The sequence below is a fragment of the Pan paniscus genome, chromosome 11, assembly GCF_029289425.2.
Source record: "Pan paniscus chromosome 11, NHGRI_mPanPan1-v2.0_pri, whole genome shotgun sequence".
Classification (NCBI taxonomy): Eukaryota; Metazoa; Chordata; class Mammalia; order Primates; family Hominidae; genus Pan; species Pan paniscus.
Genome location: NC_073260.2, coordinates 85,783,366 through 85,809,324, shown reverse-complemented (window position 1 = coordinate 85,809,324; position 25,959 = coordinate 85,783,366). Strand labels below are relative to the sequence as shown.

Sequence of the window (25,959 nt, the reverse complement as noted above, 5' to 3'; positions counted from 1 at the left end):
TTGTATTTACATTGCAAATATTTTCTTTCTTAGAACCTCATTATCAGCATTATCTCATAATTTTATAATGATGTATTGTCTTTATGATATGGATAATCATATATTACATATATATTATACACACATATGGTGATCTTGCACAGTTTGTCAAAATATATGCTGTTTACAGAAATCATACTTAGGATATGTATTGCATGCATCTGGTAGTAATGCTCTTAAACTTTCATTTACACATTTGTTCACTGCAGTTCTACTTTGCACTTACTGGTCCCAGAGTAACTATCACTTGTGTATTTTTTATTTCTTAAAGGTGTTCTGGTTTAGATGATGAATTATATGGTCATTTTATCTAACTGTGAAAAGACTGAGTACCAACAAATGTAAACAGATTTTTTTTAACTACTGGTATAAAAGTTCAAGTTTTTTTTACCTGAATTAAGAAAAAAGACAAGCTTTCCTTTAATTAATTCCAGAGTAATGTGATTTCCATGTTGTCCTTCTCTGTGAAGTAGAATTCCATTGCTCTGCATGGCTTTAAATTTCAAAGAAATAACGTCTCTTATTGGTTTTAAAGGGTTTTTATCAAGTGTATACAGCAGAGCACTTTGTCCATCAAAATAAACCACCTCAGATTCTAGGAAAGAAGATATTAAAAAGCAATCCTAAATATAAATATGCCATACAGTAGCACATTGAAAATGTGTGCATCAATATGCCACAACACACACACATAGACACACATTGTATTTCTAAGCCATTCATTGAAGGAAACAACTGACAGTAATATATTTTCTGGTGGCATCATGAGTTGATATATGTAATACCCACTGTTAGATTTTTCTAACATTTTCTCAAACTTCATCATCTAGAAATGCTTTTATTAATCTACTCCCAATGGCTCTTATCTTTAGAGCAGCCCATTTCTTCTCATTCTGTTTGATTAAAAACAATCAGGAAAGAAGTTGTATTTCACTACATAAATTATTTATTTTAAGGTCATTCTTATATTAAATATCAGTGTCACTCAATTTAAATACCTTTGTTCATTCCCAGTAGCTTTGGCTTCTCTTGATTCTTACACATGTACCTACTTTACTAAAGATTTTGTCTGTAAAGATACAGAAACACGTATCATACTTATTAAATACTGCTTTAGACATGTAATAAATAGATTTTAAATGAGCTGACAGGTAATATTTTTCTCAACCCTCGGCTAATGGTACTGCTAATGGGCACTGCAATGTGTCAACTTGGCTAGGCCATGGTAAACAGCTTTTGGTCAAACACTAGTCTTGATGTTGCAGTGCAGGTATTTTTTAGAGGTAATCAATATTAAATCAGTAAACATTGAGTAAAGCAGGTTAAACTCTATAACGTGGGTGGGCCTCATCCAATCAGTTGAAGGCTGTAAGAGAAAGAAAGAAAACTGAAGTTCTCTAGGAAAGAAGGAATTTTGCCTCCAGACAACCTCTGGACTCCAGCTGCAATATCACCTCTTACCTAGGACTTGCCAGTCCTTACAATCAGGTAAGCCAATTCCTTAAAACTCTCTCTACACACACACACACACACACACACACACACACACACACACACACACACACACAGGCACACAGACATCCTATTGGTTCTGTTTCTCTGGAGAGCCCTGACTGACAAAGGCACAGAGGTTTTGTTTTCTTGGATGTTTTGTTGAGAGAGCATGGCCGTAACACCTCTGTTTTGGTTCTTCCTGCTGTAGCTTGTCAGAACTCCAATGCTGCCACACTCTCTCAGCACTCTGTCAGGGTCTTATAAATTCACTATAAATGTCACATATGTTCGGCTCATCAAAAAACAAGTTGTTTCATTTTATCAGTAATATAAAATAATATTTGATAATATTTGTCAAAATCACATGAAGAAATTAATATTACCCAGAAAATCTCTTCTTTTTAAAAGTAAAAAGAAAAATAAGCAATTGTCCTTTGAAAAGTATATTTATTTAATAAATGAAGATGCATGAAAGCCTAGTGAAATATGAAACTATTTGAAGCTGACTAGCTGATGTCATTCAAGCCAATAAGATGGCATTGTTTAATTATATTTAATTTCACAAAAATATTACTAGTACTTTTTGCATGGCTATCCATTTCATTCATATTATCTGAAATACATATAATAAACTGCACTTCAAAAGTTCTCCATTTTATGTATCATTTTAAAATTTAGAAGTTTGATTTTCTCACACTGGGTTAATGTACTTACATGGAATTAATGTATCAAGTGCATGATGAATAAACACATTCTGAGTAAAATATGTGTAAATTAAACAATTATTCCTTGTTACATAACTTATTATATGTTCATGATAAAAACAAAACTCTCTGTCAAATGTAAATGAAGACATCTAAGATTATTATTCCCTGGCCATGAACTAAGGGAAACTTGAAAAAGATTGACTACAGACTTTCACATTTTTAGCACTGCCCTAATACTTATAATCATGTCTTTATTTGTTGCTTAAAGAAAATGCTAATATTTGAGCTTTTTTTTTTTAGTTGACTAACAAAGTTTTCTTCCCGAAAAGGTTTTTTCTGGATTATTGCAACCTATACATTTCTTTTTCTCATTCTATGTTTACTATTACTCTCCAACAGCAGTATTGATCTTCTAAGGCATGTGAAGTACAGTTCCTGGAATGTTTCCCTCAGGCAAATAGAATAGTAAAAAACTTATCAAGTAAAAGAGACATAAAGCAATGACCTTGAAACTCTTTTGTTCTTTAGCTAATACCTTTTTTCTTTATTGTAATCGCTAGTGCTTGTATCTAGAAATTTAAGAATATACTTATAGCTCATTATGCATATTTTAAAATAAAAGCAGATTAATGAATTGCAAATCCAAACTTTCTAAAAATCATAAAACATTCTATGATTTATGAAGTCAATACATAAAAATATGAAACAAAAAATGATGTTTGGGATGGAAAGCATTGAGTTCAATAAGTCAACAGTAATGAGCCCACCAAGATCAGCACTGGAGAGGGACAACTCCCATGTAGTCCCTCTTGAATAAGATCCTCCCACTGGAGAAGCAAAATTTCAAGTCTTGGTCTTTAGAAGTAATGCTAAAAGGTAAACTCTCTTCCCACTTGTCCACAAAAGTCATACTTTTAGCATTTTAAAACACTTGCAAGAGCAAAGAAAAGTTCTCCCAGCTGGTCAGGTGCAGTGGCTCATGCTTGTAATCCCAGCCCTTTGGGAGGCTGACGCGGGCAGATCACTTGGGCCCAAGAGTTCGAGACCGGCCTGGGCAGCATGGCAAGACTGGTCGCACTTGCTTATATTCCCAGCTACTTGGAAGGGGGAAGTGGGAGGATCGTTTGAGCTCGGGAGGTGGAGGCTGCAGTGAGCAGTGCTTGTGTCACTGCACCCCAGCCTGGGCAACACAGCAAGACCCCATTTCAAGAAAAAAACTGTTCTACCTAGCCATAATCAATGCAAATATTCCCCTACAATATATATTTGAATAATACACTAAAATAAAATAATTCCAGTAACACATTTAATATAATCTTTTCTCAGAAACCTGTTGGAAAAAATCCTTTGTATGAAATTCAATTATATAAATAGGAAATGTAGTGGGATACTGGAAAATTAATGTCACTTATTATGTTTACGATAAAATCCAACGTTCCTCAAAGTTTTCAGAATGAAAGCCTTGCTATCCAAAATGAATAAAGAAAACTTAGCTTGTGGTTTAAAGCAGGAAGTGCTTTTCTGATTTTATATGAATTTAGTTTATAATTATTAGCTTTATTAAGATTATAGTTTTGATTGCTGAATCTCGATCAGTATTAGCAATGTGGACCCCTGACACGTTAGTCTGTCACCATTAGATCAGGAGCTACATTTTCTAGTACACTAGAGTATATACTGCGTGGGCTTGAATCCTGACTCCATCCTGGATAAGTTACATAGCCTCTCTCTGCCTCAGTCTACTCATAAGTGAAGTGAGAACACATACACTCCTCTCTCACAAGGTCGTTGTGAGGGTTAAATGAGTTAGTATTTGTACTTTTACAACAGTGCTGGGTACATGGGGTACCTTCAGTGAACAACTGCTTCATTATTATTGTCAGGGCACTGGGCAGAAAAAGAGGTGGAAATGAGTTTAAAATAGCACATAGGGGATATATAGGAAAGTAGACAGCTTAAAATGATAGCAGATTTAATTTTTGAAGGACCTAGGAAATCTTCAGTTTCCACCAGGAAAAAGAGATTTACAACCATTCATCCACACTTACACAGCTCCTTCTCTGCCAGCCAGCTTGTTCCTGGGCTGACTCACTTCAATCACTGGTAACCTAAATCTTACTCGGAAGTATTAATATACCTATCTCATTTTCTTGTGTTAGAGGACCACGAGAGTTTTTAAATGATACTTGAAGATTATTGGTGCAATTATAATGTTTTTGTCACACTTCCTCAAAGAATACCGGAAAAGCTAAGGACAGATGTGTTCACAAAGTTCCCAAATACGAATTCTTGTAGATAAAGAACTTTGTCATACAAGGAAGAACTGTGTCAGAAGTAATTTTGCTAAAATGTGTTATGTCCTCATTCATACAGCTAATATTCACTGAAAGCCTTCCATATGCAGGTGAAAGATAAAAATGCAGAAGACAATGAATTACTTTTAAGGATCCCACAGTATGGAAAAGAGGTCATATAATCCTGAAATATGATTATTTCTGCCACATTCACAGTGATGCTTCTGTAAACAGGCATCTGGTCCAGAATGACTTCTAAGAAAGGATAAGGAAGGAGTCTACCTGCTTTAGACTCCTGCAAAGTATGACGTCTCTGAAAAGCTAAGACATAAGTAATTTTGAGTTGCTATTTCCTTTATTTCCTTAAGCCATATTTTACCTTCACATTTTACTTTTATTAGAAACAGAGACTCACTCCGTTGCCCATGCTGTAGTGCAGTGGTATCTTCACAGCTCACTGCAGCCTTGAACTCCTGGGCTAGAGTGATCTTCTAGCCTCAGCCTCCCAAGTAGCTGGGATTATAGGCATGCACTACAATGCCTGGCTAATTTTTTACTTTTTTTCTAGAGTTGGGGGGTCTCACTATGATGCCAAGGCTGGTCTTGAATTCCTGGGCTCAAGCAATCTGCCCGCCGCAGCTTCACAAAGTGCTGGGATTACAGGCATAAGCCACCCCGCCTGGCCTACTTTCACATTTTTCACACCCAGAATGTACTCTTAACTCTGGCTTCTCATTACTACTTTTCTGCTTCTCACTGTCATTCTAAGCACAGGCATGTCTCATCCCCATCCTACCTTGTACTGCCTTTTCAGGGGAAACATCAACATTGCTTGAAAACAGCAAGATTCCATAGGGTGCAAACACTGATGTCTTACAAAAGAAAAAAAAAAAAACACGATTCCACAGAAATTTTCTTAAAGTGTTCTATCAACCACCTTCACTCAGATTGACTAGGAGTGATCACTTGGAGACTTTAGAACGTGAGCCTCAACCAGACCAGGAATCAGGATTTCTGTGGTTGAGACCCAGGGGTTTGCATATTTAATAAGCTAACTAGGTAGCTGTGATGACACGAAGGCTTCAGGATGATTTATCAGGGATAATGGGCAAATTACAGAGGTTTACTCTCTAAATAAATTGAATATTAATTCCAATATGGGGTGAGGCACAGTGGCTCACACTGTAATCCTAGCACTTTAGGAGGCAAAGGCAGGTGGATCATTTGAGGTCAGGAGTTCAAGACCAGCCTGGGCAACATGGTAAAATTTCTACTAAAAATACAAAAAAATCAGCTGGGTGTAGTGGTGCATGCCTGTGATCTCAGCTACTCAGGAGGCTGAGGTGGGAGAATAGCTTGAACCCAGGAGGCAGAGGTTGCAGTGAGCCAGGATTGCTCCACTGCACTCCAGCCTGGGCAACAGAGAGAGACTCTCTCTCAAAAAAACAACAACAAAACCCACAATTCCAATATGGAAACATGAATATCATTTTCATAGAGTTATAATTTATATTCAATAAATTTAAGGTTATAGTTCAATGAGTTTTAACAAATATATATACCTACGTTATTGCCAAAAAATCAAGGTGTAGGCAATTTCATATCAACTCACTAATTGCCATTTGCATCAAACCCCCAACACTGTCACCCAGACCCAGACCCAGGAAACCAATGATCTACATTCTGTAACTACAGATTAGTTCTGTCAGTTCCAAAATTTCATAAAATTGTATCGTGTATGTGTTCTTTCGTGTCTGCGTTCCTTGTTAAGTGTAACGTTTTTGAGATACACGCATGCTGTTGCATATATCAACAGTCTGTTCTTTCTTATTGCTTGGGGTATTCAACTGTTTGACAACTTGTTTATCCATTTACCTGCTGATAGACATTTGAACTGTTTCCAGGTTTAAACTCTTATAAATAAAGCTGCTAGGAACATTCACACATACATCTTTATGTTGACATATGCATTCATTTCTGCTGGGTAAATACATGGGAGTAGAATTGCTGAGCTATATATTAAGTGTATATTTAGCTTAGAAGAATGCCAAATTGTTTTCCAAAGTGATAGTATCATTTTCACATTTCCCACCAGCAATGTATGAGAATTCCATATCTTTGCCAAACACTTGGTGTTTCCACCCTTTTTAATTTTAGCCTTTCTGCTAGGTGTATAGTGGTTTCTCATTGTGATTTTATTTCTCTAAAGACTAGTGACGATTCATTTTATTATAATAATAAGTTAGAATAGATGTATTGGGATTCTGTAGATCAATTCGGGGAGGATGATAAGAATACTGAATCCTGCAATCGATAAATACACAAAGCTTTCCTAGGAAATATTTGCCTTTATTCACTCACATATTTTCTTTCCTTCTGGGCATAATAAGAGTAACTTAGGGAAAACAGGCCTTGGTTCTGCATTCTCAGTAAAGGCCTTGATTTCTCTCTTTAATTTTCATGCATGATCTTTCCTCTCTATTTCTTTTCTTTCCTCTCTCTTTTCTCCTTCTCCCATTTCCTGGTAAAGATAGTTGATTGCACAGAGTCTGGAATCCTCTGTGAGTAGGTTCACATTCCAGTTCTTCAACTTACTTATTTCTGATGGACATGGATTTACTTTTTCATCTTATTTTGAGTTTCTATTCATTTTACTTTTTTATTACAAAATTTTTTTTTCTTTTTGAGACAGGGTCTCACTCTGCCACTCAGGCTGGAGTGCAGTGGCATGATCTTGGCTCACTGCAGCCTTGACCTCACTGGGATCAAGCGATCCTCACACCTCAGCCTACTGAGAAGCTGGGACCACAGGCACACACCACCATGTCCAGATAATTTTTGTATTTTTTGTAGAGATGGAGTTTTGCTGTGTTGCCCAGGCTGGGCAATCAAGTAATCTGCCTGCCTTGGCCTCCTAAAGTCCTGGGATTACAGGCATGAGCCACTGTGACCGGCTTTATTTATTTTTAAAAAAAATTGTTGAAATTTAATTAGCACTTCAGTGTTTTACAGAAAAATAATTTTCCAAAATATTAAGTAGATTGTATTATAAACACATTATTATATGAAAAAATTATATACACTTTGTTTTCTTCAACACATTTCACATGGCATTAAAAGAAATGCAGTTAGTTATATTTTCCGTTATGACAAGCAAACATTCAGAAGACTACACTTCCTACCAAGGACAAGTAGAAAATGTGTACCAAGTAAAGTTTAAATAATCTTCTTGAAAGTTTTAAAGATCTACTACGACTGCCAGGACTCAAGAATGTAAAGATCTTAGAAGACAAGCTCAGAACACTCTTTCTGCTTTTACCCTTGAAGCACTGGTCAACTCCCAAGGAGCAATGGGCAAGAGACAAGGTGGCCAAGCAGAAAGTGACAGGACAGCTATGAGGCTGGGTCACGAAGCAGGGGTCTCTGTAGACTCATCATAATTAGGAGTCAGATGGCAGAATTCAGAGATTTTCAAAAAAATGTTTTGGCAAAGGCCTTCAAATCTCAGTTGGGACTAGTGAAGCATTGTACTCCAGATATAAGATATCAACTAGGCCTCATGGGGACTGAGACGCTGCACTGAGTCAGTTAAATGCTTATTTGAATTAACATCTGTGCCTAATCTAGAAGCCTATCAGAGGCTGTGGTGGGGATTCACTGGGGGATCACTTTGTCTTCTCTAGCCTCTACAAATTTCTGTCCAACATGTCCAGAATTCAGCCAAAATTATCACACATCAAAACGGAAACAAAAACCAGACAATGGAAAAGATCAAGAGATAATCCAGATATTGAAGTTAACGAAAAATCTTTAAAATAACTGTAATTAATATTTCCAGGAAAATAGGCAGCAAGATAAGGAGTTTCACTAGGATACATGAACAGAAATTCCCAAACTGAAAATCGCAATAACTAAAATTAATAGCTCACTGGCATATTCAACAACAGATTGGTCACAGCAGAAAATCTGATTAGTAGTACAGAAGATAAAGCAGTACACAATGTCTAGACTGCAGCATAAATAGAAAGAAAAGATGAAAGAGGAGAGGGAGAGAGAGAAGCAGGAGGAGGGAGAAAGAGAGAGACAAAGAAAGAAAATAAGATACAAACATCCCAGACAGATGTAATTGGAGTCTCAGAAAGGAGAAAAGGAAATGAGAGACAGAGGCAATATTTTGAAGAAGTAACAGTGAAGAATTACCCAATCTAATAATCAATGCATAGAAAAAAGAAATTTAGTGAAATCCAAACAGGACAAATTCAATGAAAACTAAAATAGCCACATCAAGGCAAAACTGCTGAAAATCAAAGACAAAGAATAAATTCTCAAAAGTAACCAGAAGAAAAATACACATTTCCCTTATAGGATAAAAATCAATTACCTATTGATTTCTTAATAAACATCATGAAAACAATAGAATGCCATCTTTAAAAGGCCGAAAGAAAATAACTACAGACCGTATTCTCCAGCAAGCTGAAACAGCCTTCAGAAGTTCATATAAAATAAAGACAATTTTCAAGCAAACAAAAGCTATATGACAATTTATTACCAGTAGAACTGGGCTAAGACAAATATTAAAAGGAGTCTTTCTAGCTGAAAGAATTTGATTCAGAAAGAGCATGAAAATGCAGAGAAAGTAAATATGTGAGTAAATTCAAGTGAATACTGATTGCAAAAAAAAATTATATTAAATTTTGTGATTAAAAATATATGTACACATATACACATGTATGTATGAAACTAAAATGTGTCAACATAGCACACATGGTGGGAGGAGTTTAACTAAACTAACCTAAGTTGTACTTAAATCCTAGTATTGTTTGGAAAGTGATAAAAGTAGTAGCTCAAGTACCTAGGAGAACAAAATTAGAACAGCAAACAATAGTGGAAAAACTGGAAAAATTAAACTTGATTAACCCAAAAGAAGAGGAGAGAAAAAGGAGTATAAAACAAGTGAACCAAATATAAAACAGAGAGTAACATGTCAGCTACAATTTCACATATGTCAGTAATTACATTTAATATAAGTGGACTAAATATACCAACTAAAACTCAATGATTTCCAGATTTGGTTTAAATAATAAAGAAAGAGTCCTTACATATGAAGACAAAAAGTTTGAAAGTAAAGAATGGAAAAAGTTATTCCATGAAAACACTAACCAGAAGAAATCCGGCATAGCTATACGGTACTATCATCAGAGAATGCAGACTTACAGGCAGGAGGCACTATTAGAAATAAACAAGGATATTTCATAATTACAAAAAATCAACTTTAAGGAAGATAAAACAATTCCCAATCTATATGCATTTAATGAAACAGCTTCAAAATATGTAAAGCATGTATCTCTTTTCATTTTACTGGAATTCATATTTCAGGCATGCTTATTAATGGCAGACACAAAGGAGGACAGTAGGTACACTGTAGAGTTGACTCTGCCTACCATTAGCCAAAGGAAGTCACTGGCTGGCTCAAAAATCAGGGGGCAGGGAAGCATACACCACTCACAGGCACTGGCAAGGAACAGGTGCAGAATTGGTGCCAGTGATGCAAACTAGCACAGCGTGTATATATAAAAGTGATAAAACAATTAAAGGAACTTTACAGAGGTAGGTAGTTCTAACTTCATTAGAACACCAATGAAGAAATACAAACTTGGACCATCTCAGGAGTTATGAAAATTTCCCATGTCTCAAATTCTAATCAAGGACAGGTAAAATTTTGGAAGGGAGAAAATAAAATTTGCTTTTGTCCAGTCACTATTTGTTCTATTTGTTTTGTTTTACCGGAAACCTCCACTTGCCGTCTGTTGTTCCTACGGAAAACAGTACAGCACTCAGTTAATCCAGATGAAGCTGCTAATATTCAACTGTATTTGATCTACAAAACTGGCAAATATATGGTTCAACCAATTATAAGTGAAGCTAGAATGATGAATAAGAAAAGGACTGATTGGTAATAGCATAGCTATGTAAGACAGAGTCTGAATGACACATAAAACTATTTGAAGACTAAGTTACAAGAAAATGTAACAGAAAATGCATGAATAAAGAATTACCTGTGAGTAATAAAAAATGATTTTCACTTGGGACATTATAAAAGAAATCTTCGTGAAAAGAACATTTTAGAATTCTGTTAATTATCTGGGCTGTGCTCCAAGTATTAAAATTTTAAAAAAGAATCCACCACTCCCAGACCCCCTCCCCCACCAAATTTTCCACCATTAAGGGACCAAAAAAGTGGCGAACCAAGCTCTTCTTGGTTATTTATGAAGTCAACCTTGAATACTAACCATTTTCTTTTTCCTTCATGAATTATTGCCCGTGACTTACAAAGGAATAGAAGCCCAATCTCAGTTTAACAGAAACATGAATCAGACAAAAGCCATGTTTGAGTGTTATCTAATGAAAATACTAAAACACTAGCATGGAGTGGAATGTAAGCCCTTAAAATCTGCACTAGCGGACTGGGAATTAAAGAGATGGAAAGGATACTAACCACTTGAGAAAACAACAAGAAGAGGACTGTTCTATTTTTTGCATTAATATCAAAGAAAGTGGAGTGATTTAAAGAACTCTGAAATTGAGGATAATTAAAGCTGGCATGATAAAAAGGAGGAAGGCACAGAATCAAAAACTAAATGTTTATATACAATACAATGCAGCTTGATGCTGTCTCTCTGAAAGTAGAAAAGAAGCTGCTGCCATCAATCAATAAAGCAATATATCAAAACAAGTATCAATATAATGATCCTTTATGAAACCTCAGCAGTTATTATCCATCAAGAACATGGAATTGGTAGTCAGAGGACTGGAGTCCTCTCCCTGTCTCTGGTGACTATTTGTAGCTCCTGCACTGCCGGCCCTTGGTGTGGCTTCTCAGATTGCGCACTTGGAACATCTGGGTGTTAATAACTGCCTTTCTACTACATAAAGATGCATCAAATATCAGATGGAAGAATGGAAACATAACTGTAAAATCTTATATTTGCTATTTTTACTAGAGTTATTACAATTTTTAATACTATACTTTATAACAATATAATCTCCAAGATACCTGCCTTACCTGGATGGCTAGTATAAGAGAGAAATAATCTGAAATTTAGATTCATTATTCAGATTTTATTATCATCTGTCAGACTTTTTTTCTGAATTGCTTCATTCATTCATTCACTCAATGCAAAGCTATGGTGCACTTAGTATGTTCCTGGATCTGTATTAGGTGCTGATGTTACAGCAATGAATGTACCTTACCCTATTGTAGCCTGAAGTCTAATGAGGAAAAAGGAAATTAGGCCTCTAATAAGACAGATACAGATACATTATAAAAAGTGACTATAGCACATGAAGTCATACTATAGGCTTCCTGGGAACTTATAATGAGGAAACAAATGTAGAGTGAGGGCCTAGGAAGCATCATTTAAACTAAGATCCAAAAGAGGAAGAGTAAATAGCCAGTTGAGAACATGGGGAAAGAGCATTTCAAGCAGGGGAGACCGCAGGCGTAAAGGCTTTGAGTCAGTAAAAAGCTGGACACAATTGACAGTGGACAGGTAGCAGGTGACGGCAGCAAGAGGTGGCACTGGAGAGTTATTCAGGGACAAGCTCCTTCAGGCCTTGCTGGGAGTCTGGCTGTTATTTTAGGAACAATGGAAAGCCACTGATGGTATTAAACAGGGACGTGATTATATCAGTTCTGCATTTTTAAAAGGTAACTTGAGTTGCAGTGTGGAGAATATAATGTAGTCAGCTATGAACAGAGACAGAATGACCTAAACTTGGAAGGCAATTTCCATAATCTGTGGGACACCAAGTTTAGATTAAGTCGGTAGTAGAGCTAAAGAGAGCTGAAATCATGCAAGGTGTAATTTGGAGGGAAGAATACAGAATTTCGTGACTCACTGGACATGGAGGGCAAGAGAGATAGATGCGTCAAGGACTCATAGGGTTCTGGCCTAAGATTCTGGGAGTTCCCCTTTGTTCTTGAGAGATGCCCTCGAAGGCCTGGACAGGCAGTAGAGCATAGGGAATTTATTTTTCTGTCTAAGGCCTCTGGGAAACAATCCTAGTGTCTTGGGTGTGGCTTTAAGCATGTTTCAACAATCGAGTTTGAACAATCGAATGTGCATGTTTTTCCAGGAATCATCCTGATTATTGTGTGGACTAAAAACCGGAAAGATCAAGACCAAAGACAAATAGCTGATTTAGGAGGCTGGTGCTCATTTAGGCTAAACTGGAGGGAGAGAAAGAAATTCAAAACATTTAGGAGATAGAATCAGGTTTCAGTCAATAGGTGGCTGTTGGTATCGTTTTATAAGATGGAAAACAAAGGAAAATGAGCAGATAGACAACTGAGTTTTAAGTGCTCACAGGGCCAGTGAAGAGAGGTTGGTACCAGAGGTTGGAACTCCTCAGAGTAGGTTGTGGATACGTATTTGGAAGTTATCAGCCACAGTGTGTAAATGCTACTGGAAACTCATGAAGTGGATAAAAGGCTCAGAGAGAGCTTGGGAGCAGGATAAAAGACCTAGAACCAATCTGTGGACAATGCTAGCCTTTAAGGAGTGGCAAGAAGAGTAGCATGCAAAGGTGCATGGAAAACCAGGAGAATACAGCTGTCAAGAAGGGCCCGAGGCCATCTGTGCTCATGGCTTTATTCTGCAGTTGAGCAGCAACTCTGGGAGAACCTACAACCTATCCCCAGGCTAGAAGTGGAAATAGAAATAAACGCATAGAGTAAGCCAGGAGTCTGTGAAAACACACACAGTTTAAAGGAATAATGAATCTATTACTGTAAATGAAGTGTAGAAAAGCTAATAACACTAGGGCTGGGCAGTCCCAGCTACTCAGGAGGCTGAGGTAGAGGATCGATGGAGCCCAGGGGTGCACTATGATGATCAGGTGTCTGAACAAATTTTAGCATCGAATGGTGATCTCTCCGAGCGGAGGACCATCAGGTTGCTTAAGGAAGAGTGAACTAGCCCAGCTCCCAAATGAAGCAGGTCCAGACTCCCGTGCTGATCAGCAGTGGGATTGTGCCTGTAGCCACTGCACTCCAGCCTGGGCAACATAATGAGAACTTGCCTCTTAAAATAAAAAAAGATAAATTGATAAATACATAAATAAATAAATGGGAAGAGATGCTGCGTGGCAGGGATATTATAAGTCATTATAAGCAACGTTCTAGAAAACAAGCAGGGCAGTGGAAATACAAAGGAAAATACTGAAACTACCATTATTAACATAAGTCATAAGGGATTGTATTACTGTCAACAACAAAAATAAAATCACCATACTTGAACAATTATTCTTCTAAGGAAAAAAAGACAATGTAGATGTCCACTTGTTCTAAAGAATTACTTTTAGCTAGTTAGCACTGGTCACATATTATCTGTCTGCATGTTTGGGTTTTTTCACTAGTCGTCCCTTACAGCCAACAGCATGTGTTTACAGAAGTTAACGGTGCCAGCAGATTGCATGGCAGCTGCACCGCCCACCGGCCCTTCCTGGAATCAGGCACGGGGCTTTGATCTTCCTGGTACCAACCTCCAGCCCAAGGAACTGGAGTAATATCTCTTCATGAAGCAACATCAAGCTAATGGCAAATCGCCATCAAAGAGCATGTTCCACTTTGAAGTCAGTAAACCCGAAGTTGTTTCAGAGTAATGAGAGGAGAAGGTAACTTCACAGCATCAAAGAGAGATTCCAAATATCAGACATCTTAGCCACTGAAACAGAGAGCACAGTTATAGGTCCCAGAAAACACAGGGATGGAAGGAGATGAACAATAACAGGAAGAAAAAAGACTGTTGGTAAAGCAACATCATTATATTTAGCCCTGTAGAAATGTAAACACTAAAAAACAAGCAGAGTTAGGAAATGAACTGGGTTGCACAGGGGTTAAGTAATAAAATGGAAATAATAGTATCTGAGACATTAAATGCTGCATGAATGACAGACGTTGTTATCATGCTTTAGAAAATTAATATTCTGCAGGGCTAAAGCTGTGAGTAGGCAGAGAATGGGAGTGACTGTGTGTAAATAGTGTGATATGAACATCCGGCCGGACACAAATTGAAGCCACTTAAGACATTTCCATCCAGGCTGCTCTTTGACTGGTTCTCCAGTTTTATATAGGAGTATTTTTAAATTTTATTCCATTTTGACAGTAATTTAAAACATTTTTATGATAATGTAAAGAAAGAATACAAGTATGTTCTAGATCATCAAGTGGCAACTGTGTCACTGAGTACCACCAAATAATTTCACGGCCGGCTTTTTGTTTGTGTTATATTCATGTCGGCCCCATCCTTTCCACTTTTATAACAAAGAATAGGTGAGAAAAGAGGCTGACTAAACACAGGTTCCCACCAAGTGAAGATCAAGTGAAGCGACAGCACGGTGTGCAAAAGAGGACGTTAGCAGAGAAAAACACAGAGAACCAAGAGATTGCGAGAAATCACACCCTGCCCCCAGTACCGCTCCTGTTTTCCCAGACAGCGTGTCATCTCAGCTTCAGAAAAACAGCATCATCTGTTGTTAGTTTGAATTGTATTCGTTTCATCAGATGCCTACCATATTGCAAGTACTTGGCTAAACTCTGGGAATCTAAAGACAGGTAAGTTTCAGTTCAGGTCCACCACTAAATTCAACTATAAAAGACAGTAACTAAAGTCCATATTGTCATGGGGAGACACTAGAGTGTTTCAATAAAAACCAGTTCTGCTTGCCCAGCTATATAAAAAGACAGAAAAAGTCAAGTTCAACATTTCATGCCGACATTGGCTTTTACAGTTTGGCTTTGACAGAATCTCATGCTGACCTTGATTTCACACAGGGAATAAAGGCCACTTACTATATGCACATCCGTACACTTCGATCCGCATCCCAATCCTGCCCCTGGGGTTCCAGGCTAAAGGGAGAAAGCGCAGGAACCTGGCTTCAAAGGGAGGCTGGAGTCTGTAGTGCACCACACTGTCAGCGTTTGTGTTTCCTGGAAAACCCTAGGAGAAAACAGAGAAAGGGATCAATGTATCTGCAGGACGCACCATCTTCATGTCGTCACCTCTCATGGCAATGAGCAATGTATGCTCGCTTTGCTAATATGCAAAAAGCTGCTGTTTTAAAGGAAACACTGCTAATGGTTAACAAGGATGTGACAACCTCTCCAGTCCCTGAATTCGTCACCATTGTCTACGTTTTCTTTATTTACAAGGTAGTTTAAATTTCATCCACATCATTAAAATGACTATAAACATGGCAACCTCTATGAAGTTCACTTTTCTAAAATGCTATCCCACAGATTCCTCCCTAATCAAGTGGTAAAGATGCTCACAAAAAGCCACATCACGTGGCAGGGCAATCAAGCACCACGGTAACATGCAAAGGATCTGCAGTGAGAATCCTGGAATCTGCAATTAGAGAGTTGGAAGGGACCTAGACATGATTCCAGCCCCACACCCTTAATTTATAAACGAGAAACTACAGTCTAGGAAGAAGAAAGGACACTCTGGAGGTAGGACAGCTATCATAGAGTGTGGGCAGGATTACATCTGGCTTTTATTTCAATGGCATCATTGATTCCATGTTATCAGGCTGAATCCACTTCACAGTGAACACAGCTCCATGCACCTGTGGCCTGCTTCCTGGGGGTGTCAAGAGGAGCACACTGCCACTATGTGCTCCAGGGCAAAGGGGCTTTCACTCTTCACTCCATCTTGCTATCTGAACATTGGGAAGGATCAGAGTGCAAAGCAAACAAAGTTGTTTTAGATATTTTTTCATTGTTTTCAGATTTTTAAGAATATTGCATGTATGAGAACAAGGAAAGGGTTAATGCTCTTTTGCACTAGAAGTGCTATCACCTAACATGACTGGGGCACATAGTTAATATCTATGTATGGAACAGGCCAGCAGTTAGTTCAACCAAGAATGAAAAATGTTTCCTGCCTAATTATTTTGCTTTACTAAAGAACGTACCAGGCTTAGGGCCAGCGCGTTGGCTCACGCCTATAATCCCAGCACTTTGGGAGGCCAAGTCGGACAGATCACGAGGTCAGGAGATCGAGACCATCTTGGCTAACACGGTGAAACCCCGTCTCTACTAAAAATACAAAAAAATTAGCCAGGCATGGTGGTGGGCCCCTGTAGTCCCAGCTACTCAGGAGGCTGAGGCAGGAGAATGGTGTGAACCCGGGAGGTGGAGCTTGCAGTGAGCAGAGATCGTGTCACTGCACTCCAGCCTGGGCGACAGAGGTAGACTCCGTCACAAAAAAAAAAAAAAAAAAAAAAAAAAAAGAATGTACCAGGCTTAACAACAAAACAAAGAGAATAAAGATCAGCCTGCCTCGTATCCAACCACCAATGGGTGTCCCTGCGTATAAACACATGGAAATAAAAATATAGGAAATGCCTTAGTGAATGTGGTCAATTTTAAATGCTAGTGTTGATGTCAGACTTGGTAACAGTTCGTCTATTGCTAATTCATGCCAATTCCAAGATAATCATTTCATCTTTTTTTTTTTTTCTGAGACAGGGTCTCACTTTGTCTTCCAGGCTGGAATGCAGTGGTGCGATCTAGACTCACTGCAACCTCTGCCTCCCAGATTTAAGCAATTCTCCTGCCTCAGCCTGCCCAGTAGCTAGCATTCCAGGAGCATGCCACCACACCTGGCTAATTTTTGTATTTTTAGTAGAGACGGGGTTTTGCCATGTTGGCCAGGCTGGTTTCGAACTCCCAGCCTCAAGTAATTTGCCCACCTGGGCCTCCCAAAATGCTAGGATTACAGTCATTAAGCCACCATGCCCAGCCAGAGATAATCATTTCACTCTTGTTCCAACTAAAGGGTCATGTACATCGACATTTTTTGAGTTAACAATCGCTATACCAACTTCAGGTAAATATTTGCACAACCTCTGCACTCACAACCTTCTGTCTGGACAGCCCAGGCTGACCTATATAAAAGAAGCCATATCCCAGCTCCACCACTCTCTCTGCAGTTTCTTCATCTGTGAAACTGATCTTGAAGGGCCAGAGTACTAATTGAGATAACACCTGGAAATCAATCAGCCCACCACCTGCGTGGAGGTGGCTGCTGTGATTGTGACCCAGGTTGGTCATTGTTGGCATGGTTGGTAGAGATGGTTGATCCATCCTTTTATTTTGGTTCTAATTTGGGTTTAATATCTAAGACATACAGCCAAGCTAATACAGGAACATCAGATACTCTGAGCATTTTGACTCCAATGTTAAAATTCAGTTGCAGAATTAAAATCATATTTTTTTGTAGCTGAATAAACTTTGTAAACCTCAGTAAAAACAATACAATAAAAAACCTTTCAAAGGAACCCTATCAAAACAGAATTTTTTCACCTTTATCTGCCAAATGTTACTTCTTTCTCAATTTGTTTCAAAGTGTAAACTCTGGAAAATATACTTCTGAGTGATGTGATAATAGGATCATGTCGCAAAATAAAATGTAATGTCAATTTTTGCTTAATTAAATAGATTAACATTTAAGAAACTTTAAATAGACATTACCTAATAGTTTGTGAATAAGGCAGATGAGAAACATACTCTTTGCAACTTCAGAGATATCAATAAAAAATCAAACATTTATTACATATGACTAAAATATATTTAAAAGTTTATATATATAATCACATTAATTCATTTGAAATTTCAGAAATCACATTATTGTCTTATATAGAATTATAACCAGCTTCATGGGATACCAACCAAATGAACCATTGTTCTTCAAAGATATAGATATTAAAGAGAACACATTTTGGGCAGGAAAGATTTATACTAGCATTTCACTGTCATAACATTCAGGGCTTATTACTGAAATAACCTTATCTATAACAGTAAAATAATGTGTGTCTTAAAAATATGCAGTGTAGTCTCTTATTCATTATATTCAAAGTTTGCTTCGAGAGCTTGCAGAGCAGACATGAGTTCATACGTGAGCACATGACCACTACGGACAAAAGAATGGCGAACACAAAGACCTATTCCTGCTTTGTTTTATTAAGGTGGAAAAACGAACCTTCTAGAAGGATAAGCCAGCTTTTATAGAAATATGCAGCCTTCAACAATTCTGCAGAGGCTTACGTCTTCATTTTAGACATAAATAGCAAAAGTCACAGCTCTGTGGAGAGTGAGGGTATACAGAATAGTTTTCGGAAGCCATAGTCCTTCAAATTCTTTTCTGTCTTAGCAGGCATGTGACCTTGGGAGAAATCATCATCTTTCTTTGTAAAGTAAAAAAATTATATCTATCTGGCAATCTTGGTAAGAATTAAACAAGTTAATATATATAATGTATTTGTAAGATTATAAATCATTTATTTTTTACAGCATTCCTCTGCAATTTGTGTGTGTGGTGTGTTCATGTATAAAAGCTCCATCTTATTGAAAGACAGTCACTTAAGTTTGATGTGGATTCTCTGTCTTTGAGGGCATTCTAGCTAAGTATTATATTAAGTAATCAAAAATGAGTATTTTCAGATAAAATGATCAGTTTCCATAACATGTTCCTTAGGTATACATGAAAGTGAGTGAAATCTGTGGCTTGGAGTCCACTCACATGCTGGAAATATGTTTCATAAATAATTTAAGAATTAATGACATTACTGAAAAATTTCCAACACTCTACTTTGATTTTTAGCGGTCACATTAGTTAAATCTAACAGTCACAGTCAGTGATGGTGCTCATGTGATATCCTGGTCTGCAAAATGTTAAGCGCATGGATAGTTGTGGTTGAGTATGATGAAATACCCAGATTGACAGCCATAAGCAGAAAAAAATCTGTCAGGGTAAGACTCATCAACAACTATTTTTAAGAAGACTGTTAGAAATTTGTTATTTTTCCAAATTTGTCATTTTGTCATTTCTGTTTTAGTGGGTTTTTATCATCAAATATTTAAATTACGAGATACTGAAATGAGTCTCTGAATTTTAAAATAAGCATTAAATCTCTACTATGCATAGGGCCACCACTGTCCTATGCAATTTCACACATCAATTCAGTTAGTCCTCACAAAGATGTTAGAAAAGCTTGTCTAAAAGAAATAGATTCTTCAGCAGCTTCAGTTTATTATTAGTTTCCCAAACACTGAAATGTACTATGAGAGATTCTTATTTTAATATGCTGTTATTATTTTAAGCTGTCTGTGTGTGGGGTAAGAAAGTGCCCGTGAGTCCCTGAGTTCTAATTCTGTTTCCTTAATTGCCAGACTATGCTGATATTGGATGCAAATTTTAGTGCTTGTAATCTCAGCTTCTTTATGAGTAACATGGGAATAATACTAACTGCTCTGCCCAATTATAGCTTGTTGGAAGATGTTTCTGTAGGTGACTTGAAAATTCTAAGGAACTATACAAATGAAAGATATTGTTAAGCTGCTCCCTGTAATGCCTGTTAACAAGATTATTTGATGAAGACACTTTGTTAATTATAAGTGTTATATGAAGAAATTGTATTAATTCTAAGTATATAGCATTAATAAAATTACCATGACATATACCTTGATGATTTTATGAAGCAATTAAAATGTTTCTATAGATTATTAAAAATTAGCATATTATCTTTACCACCTTAGTATGACTAGTACAATTATATTTATGCAGTTAATCAGTAAAAAGCAAAATGAAAGATATAAAACAATATTATATGTAAGTGTAAATACGTGTGAACAAAAGAATTATGATTTTTAAAAGAATATGTACAAATAAAATGTATTGGACTGGGGAAATATGAATCATGTATAAAAAAATATGATTAATGAATGAATGAACACCAAGGCAAGAGTAGGGCCTTATGCAGACCAGACCGATCATTCCTTCATGATTCCTCACTGAGGAAGGTGACTCATGGAAACCTCGGCATCTGATGTCTAAACACAATAAATCAACAAAAAAGGGCTCCAGCATGTGGACCCAGTGCCTGCTGAAGAGCTGTTAACCCTCTGCTGCTGCCCCCTCGGCCTCCTCTGTTCTCAGGATGCCCATGGGTGAAGAAGGGACTCCTGGCAAGTGGGACCTGGGGCTGCCACAGAGCCCTCCCAAGGACACAGACAGGACTGTGAGGCCACGGCTCCAGCAGGATGCTGGCTCCTGCGACTGTCAAAGACTTCAGCTCAGTTTTGGAGTTTCCTGTAAGTGATACATCATATGAACACAGGCTGCGAAGCTGGAGAGACCTGGGTCTGAGGCCAAGTCCCAACATATACTGGTTCTGTGACTATGGGCAAGACACTCAACCATGCAGAGCCTTCCCCTCTGAACACTGGGGAGAATGATGATCCAGACTCACAAGACTCTCACTATCTCTAAAGCTCTTAGCATAGGACTAACATACGGTAAATAATCAATTAGTAGGAAACACTGCTTATTATCATCTGTTAATACTAAGTGATATTTCCTCTTACTCATTCTCACAATGCTACTCTTTGAAAGCAAGGATGAATCTATGGATTCTCAGCCAGAATCAACTTAATCACTTAGGTCTGCATCCCCTCACTAGCAGATGACATTAGGCAAGGATGATACTGCTTTTGTCCCTGTTATTTTCAGAAGATTACAGATAATGGTGTAACATGCAAAACTGTTTATTTAAATTAGTATCGATAACTGCCTATGTGAACAGTTGTACTTAATTATTTTAAAGTGCTCATGAATGCATTATTAATATTTTACTAACCATTAGAATACAATGTTTATCAACACAAAATGAGAAAAGTGTGACTTTGCCTTATTCTAGCATTATTAAATGAACTGAAGTAGGAATTAAGAAATGTGGGTGATGGTTCCAGCTTTTTCATTAATTAGCTGTGAGAGCCATGGTATGTCACCTGAGGCTTCAGTTTAGCTGGAAAGCATGCTACAAAGTACTACGGGGCCAGGCACAGTGGCTCACGCCTGTAATCTCAGCACTTTGGGAGGCTGAGGCAGGTGGATCACCTGAGGTCAGGAATTTGAGACCAGCCTGACCAATATGGTGAAACCCCATCTCTACTTCAAAAAAAAACAAAAAACAAAAATTAGCCTAGCATGGTGGCGTGCCCCTGTAGTCCCAGCTACTCAGGAGGCTGAGGCAGGAGAATCACTTGAACCTGGGAGGTGGAGGTTGCAGTGAGCCGAGATTGCACCACTGCACTCCAGCCTTGGTGACAGAGCGAGACTCTATCTCAAAAAAAAAAAAAAAAAAAAAGAGTACTATGGAATCTGAAGTTTTCTCTAGCACTAAAAGAGCATGGCCTGAAATAGTTAGTTAATATTCGGGTCAAGAAAGAAAGAAATGTTAGAAAATAAATGAATAATCAATGACAGCAAGAGTACCTTATTGAAAAAAATGTATGTGTATATGCACTTATACATATCTTTAATTAATTAAATATACATAATCATTGAAAAATGAAACACTGCAAATACATTTGTATGTTTGATACTTGAGCATCCTATCATTTTTTTAATAAAAATGAATTAATTTACCATATTTGAATAAGTCAAAAAGAGAAAAACAAAGTGTAGTGCAGGTTTAAAAAAGACAAATAAATGTTTCCTTGTGTTTGCTCACTACTGATAACTTTGAGGAAATGATTATTCAGAAACATAAAGCAATCCAAAATACGAATCAAGATTAACTTAAATGTAATTTTTAAAATAATTCAGATAATGAAGAGAGCAGAACTAGCCACTTAGCTCTCTGTGTATAGTGCATACAACTAAATATATCACAACTTAACAGGCGTTCTTTCAGAGATATTGCTATTGACTTTAAATGATCACATTAGTTAAATGTTAAAATACCTTTTTAGAAAGCAGGCAATTCATCTAACTTGTCATTTGACTTGGATCTGGGACAAATTTCCTGTGTGAGATCGATCAGCATGTCTTCTTGCTCTCAGATTTCCTTATTATAATTATAAACCTTTGTGCTTTATAAAAGTTCAGGGTATTATGCTGGTGCCATCTCTGGTTTCTCAGAGACTTTCAACAACCAGCCTCGTTCTGGGACATGATAGGCATTGTTGCAAAATCAGGAATTCTTCAAGGAGAATAAATGTCTGCTGTGTTGAATTTTATGCTAGGTTCCCCAAGATCTGCACCTTTAACCCTCCCAGTATTTACCAGTGTTTAACACACAGTTGGTCCCAGGCAAATGCTGGTGCATTGACTTGATTGTTAGAGATAATCTTCCTAATCCTATATTCTATCCAGTCTCTCTAAACCCAGCTCCTTGTTCTGCTGTGAGGAGCAGCACCTGTCTTCCTTTGCCTGGGTGACTCAGAGATGCCCAGTCCATCTTCATCTCTGGACTCACCACAAGTAATTACTTAGTACTTCCCACCAACTGCAGAGCAATTTACTTAATTGGAATGTTTTCACACTTTTTCATCCCTGATAATCAACCTGCACAGATGAAAAAATTAGCTAGGGAATCACTATTATTAAATCAGTGATCTAAGTGCTTTTGTTATTCTAACTGAAAATTGTAATCATTTGTTTGAGACATATTTACTATCTGACCATCAGATAGATTCACTTATTTTGTCCATTTTAACTATGACCAAATATATATTTTTTCACATAAGAATCTGTGAGCATTAAACTGGGTGATCCATATGACCTTATCCCTGAATATGAGATATTGGATATGCACATACAAATGGTTATGATTGCTATTAGTGTGCTATCATGGAAAATAGTTCATAGTCTTGATAGTCTGAGAATTGCTATGATAATAGTTTCAAAAACATTTAGGATACTTGTTCCCTATTTTTAATTTTAGTTTTTAGCAAAAAAATCATTTGAAAAGCAAACAAAATTATTTCACCATATTTTTACACTTGTAATCATGTATAATATGTTCTAAGAAAAAGCCATCTCTACCTATAAAATACTGCATAAGATGCAATTGTATATTCCTGTGTGTCTCTCACACAGATCCATCAATGAACAATATTGCCAGCATTGGGAATAAGAATACTGAATGAATCAGGCCTAGGTTGAGTATTTTCTGTGACTATGAGGCAGTCACATCCTCCTATTTGGTTAGGATCTACAAACAGAGTAACTAGACTCAAAAGGTGCCACCTGCCTAGAATAATATTAGTATGAGATAATAAGACTTGCTCGTGGCTTATCCGGCAGTGTGCTAGAAATTTTCTGTCTATGAATGTGTAAAACAGCAGCAACAACTTGAGGCACATGGAAGTTCAATGTCCTAGGGTCAAAGCTGAGCTCTGAAACCGCCTTTGCACAAATTCTAACAGTGACAAAATTATGGCAATGGGGAGACCTGATCTAGTTAACCCCCTTCTTGCCCTTGACCTTCAAGTTGCCCTTAATCATTACTGGGCTTAGGCAAGCCAACCGTGAGAGACATCTAGTTTATAGTTTACATGATAATAGCCCTTCCCCAAAACTAAAGCTAATGAGAGACTACCAGGCTAGGAGAATAGAGGAGCCTAAATTCTGCTAAAATACAGACATAAATGATTGCTAGCCATTTGTCCAGAGGTCATGAGATATGCAACTTCCTCATGAATTCCAGCAGGTAACATCAGTATTGTAGAATCTAAGATTAGCCTTTTGAGATATCCAGGTTTTTTGCATGTTTGACTACCGATGGCTCCACTGGACCTGCCAACAGCTCCCGTAGCTCCACCCATAAGTAACTCAGCATGCAGAAGAATCATTTCCCACACCCCTATGATTACACCCCCAACCAATCAGCGGCAAGCACCCATTGCCTAGCCACTCCCAGTCCTTCCCCTAAACTACCTTTGAAAAATCCCTAACCTATGAGCCTTCGATGAGACTGACTTGAACAATAACTTCATCTCTAATGTGGTGTGGCCGACCTTGAGTTAATTTAAACTCTTTAGAGCAAATACCATGTTTTTTGTTTTGTTTTTTTGCAGCGAGCAGGAAGAACCCATCGGGCAGTGACACAATCAGAAGAGCTACTGTGGCTTGTAGAAAGCCTGGCATACCCAGAACAACAGAATCCAACAAGACAGGAAAGTAACCAATAGGTCTATAGTCAGGGCCTAGGTTCTGAGTAAGCACACCACTAGCAACTCCTTTATTCTCCAGATGGAAAAAGTAGAATAGTTTACCAGAGTTATGAATACACGTGGGGAGACAATAGGTCCTTAAAGGGTTTGAAAGGCTTTTCAGCTTCTTCTGACTGTGATAGTAGTTAGTCAGACATAAGCAGAACAGGAGAGGACCCCCCGACCCCAGGAATGTCAGGCAACCATCAGGTGATGGTCAGGCAGTTGTTACACTGTCTCTCTAAAATAATTGGTTGTAGCAAGTGCCAGGGAAAGGCAGTCTCGCAATAGATAGAAACACCTGTAACTGGTGATCAGAAGCTTCCCAATATGATCTCAGGAGCTGGGTGAGTGGCCTCAAGCATGCGCACTAAGAGGCAAAATGGTGGAGTTTAACTGGTACATGACCTTCTTCTAGGAACATGCATACAAATCCAGTGAACACATTATGCCTATGACCCCTCCCAAGTGCTGACAGGCCACTGTGCATGTGGAACGCCAGTGTATAAAACCCCAAGTTAAAGGTCAAACCGTGCACTTGAATCTCTCAGGCTGCCGGCTTGCCCCTCTTCCAAATGTACTTCACTTTCTTTGGTTCCTGCTCTAAAACTTTTTAATAAACATTCACTCCTGCTCCGAGTCTCTGCCTCAGTCTCTTCCTCTGCCTTAAGCTCCTCGGCTGAATTCCTTCTTTTGAGGTAGCAAGAACTGAGGTTGCTGCAGACCTGTACAGATTCTTCCACTGCTAACATGACCCCAGTAAAGGTGCTGGTGACGTTTGATGTAACAGCTCAGTGAGAGGCTTCGCCTTTTCAGAACAGGCAGGGATCCCCTGACTGCAATTCCCAACCAATCCCCAAAACTGGCAAACTTGTTTTTTTTTAATTAAGCAAGCTTAATTTGTAAAATAGGCTGACTCTAGGATGGGACTATTTTTTATTGGCCAGTCACAAATGTCGCAAATACTTGAGTTCAGTTTGACACTATTGCTATTTATCTAGGGATGTTTTATATGCTTAGGAAGCTAAAAATTTGTAGAAAGTTACATTTTCTTCTTATCACTTGTAAGGTGTCAGCAGCTATCAATGATTCATCTGCATATTGAATCAGCATGAAACTCTAAGGTGAGGAAAATGACTTTAAGTTCTCTTGAACAGTAAATGTCTAGAGAATATAGTAGGTGAATCTCTAAATCCTGAGGAATCCATTGCCACAAATATTGAAAGCTGCCACAGGTAAATGTAAGGATGAACCTTGATTTCTCATGTAAAAGTACAGAAAAAAACCTGAACAAAAGTCTAACGCAGAAAAATACTTAGTTGGCATAGGTATTGTAATTAAAATAGTAGCCAGGTCAGGTAGC

The 25,959-nt window shown here is 37.8% G+C and overlaps 1 protein-coding gene across 10 annotated transcripts in view; it reads right to left on the bottom strand.

Moving 5' to 3' along the window:
• LOC117977962 (contactin-associated protein-like 3) overlaps positions 1-25,959 on the bottom strand; it is a 238,102-nt gene that overhangs the window by 106,889 nt on the left and 105,254 nt on the right. For all 10 annotated transcript variants that reach the window (XM_055092007.2, XM_055092009.2, XM_055092010.2 and 7 more), the window contains exons 4-5: positions 15,387-15,534; positions 431-634 (exon numbers count right to left, since the gene is read on the bottom strand). In XM_055092007.2, coding sequence (XP_054947982.1) covers positions 431-634; positions 15,387-15,534 — 352 coding nt within the window. The remainder of the gene's footprint in view (positions 1-430; positions 635-15,386; positions 15,535-25,959) is intronic.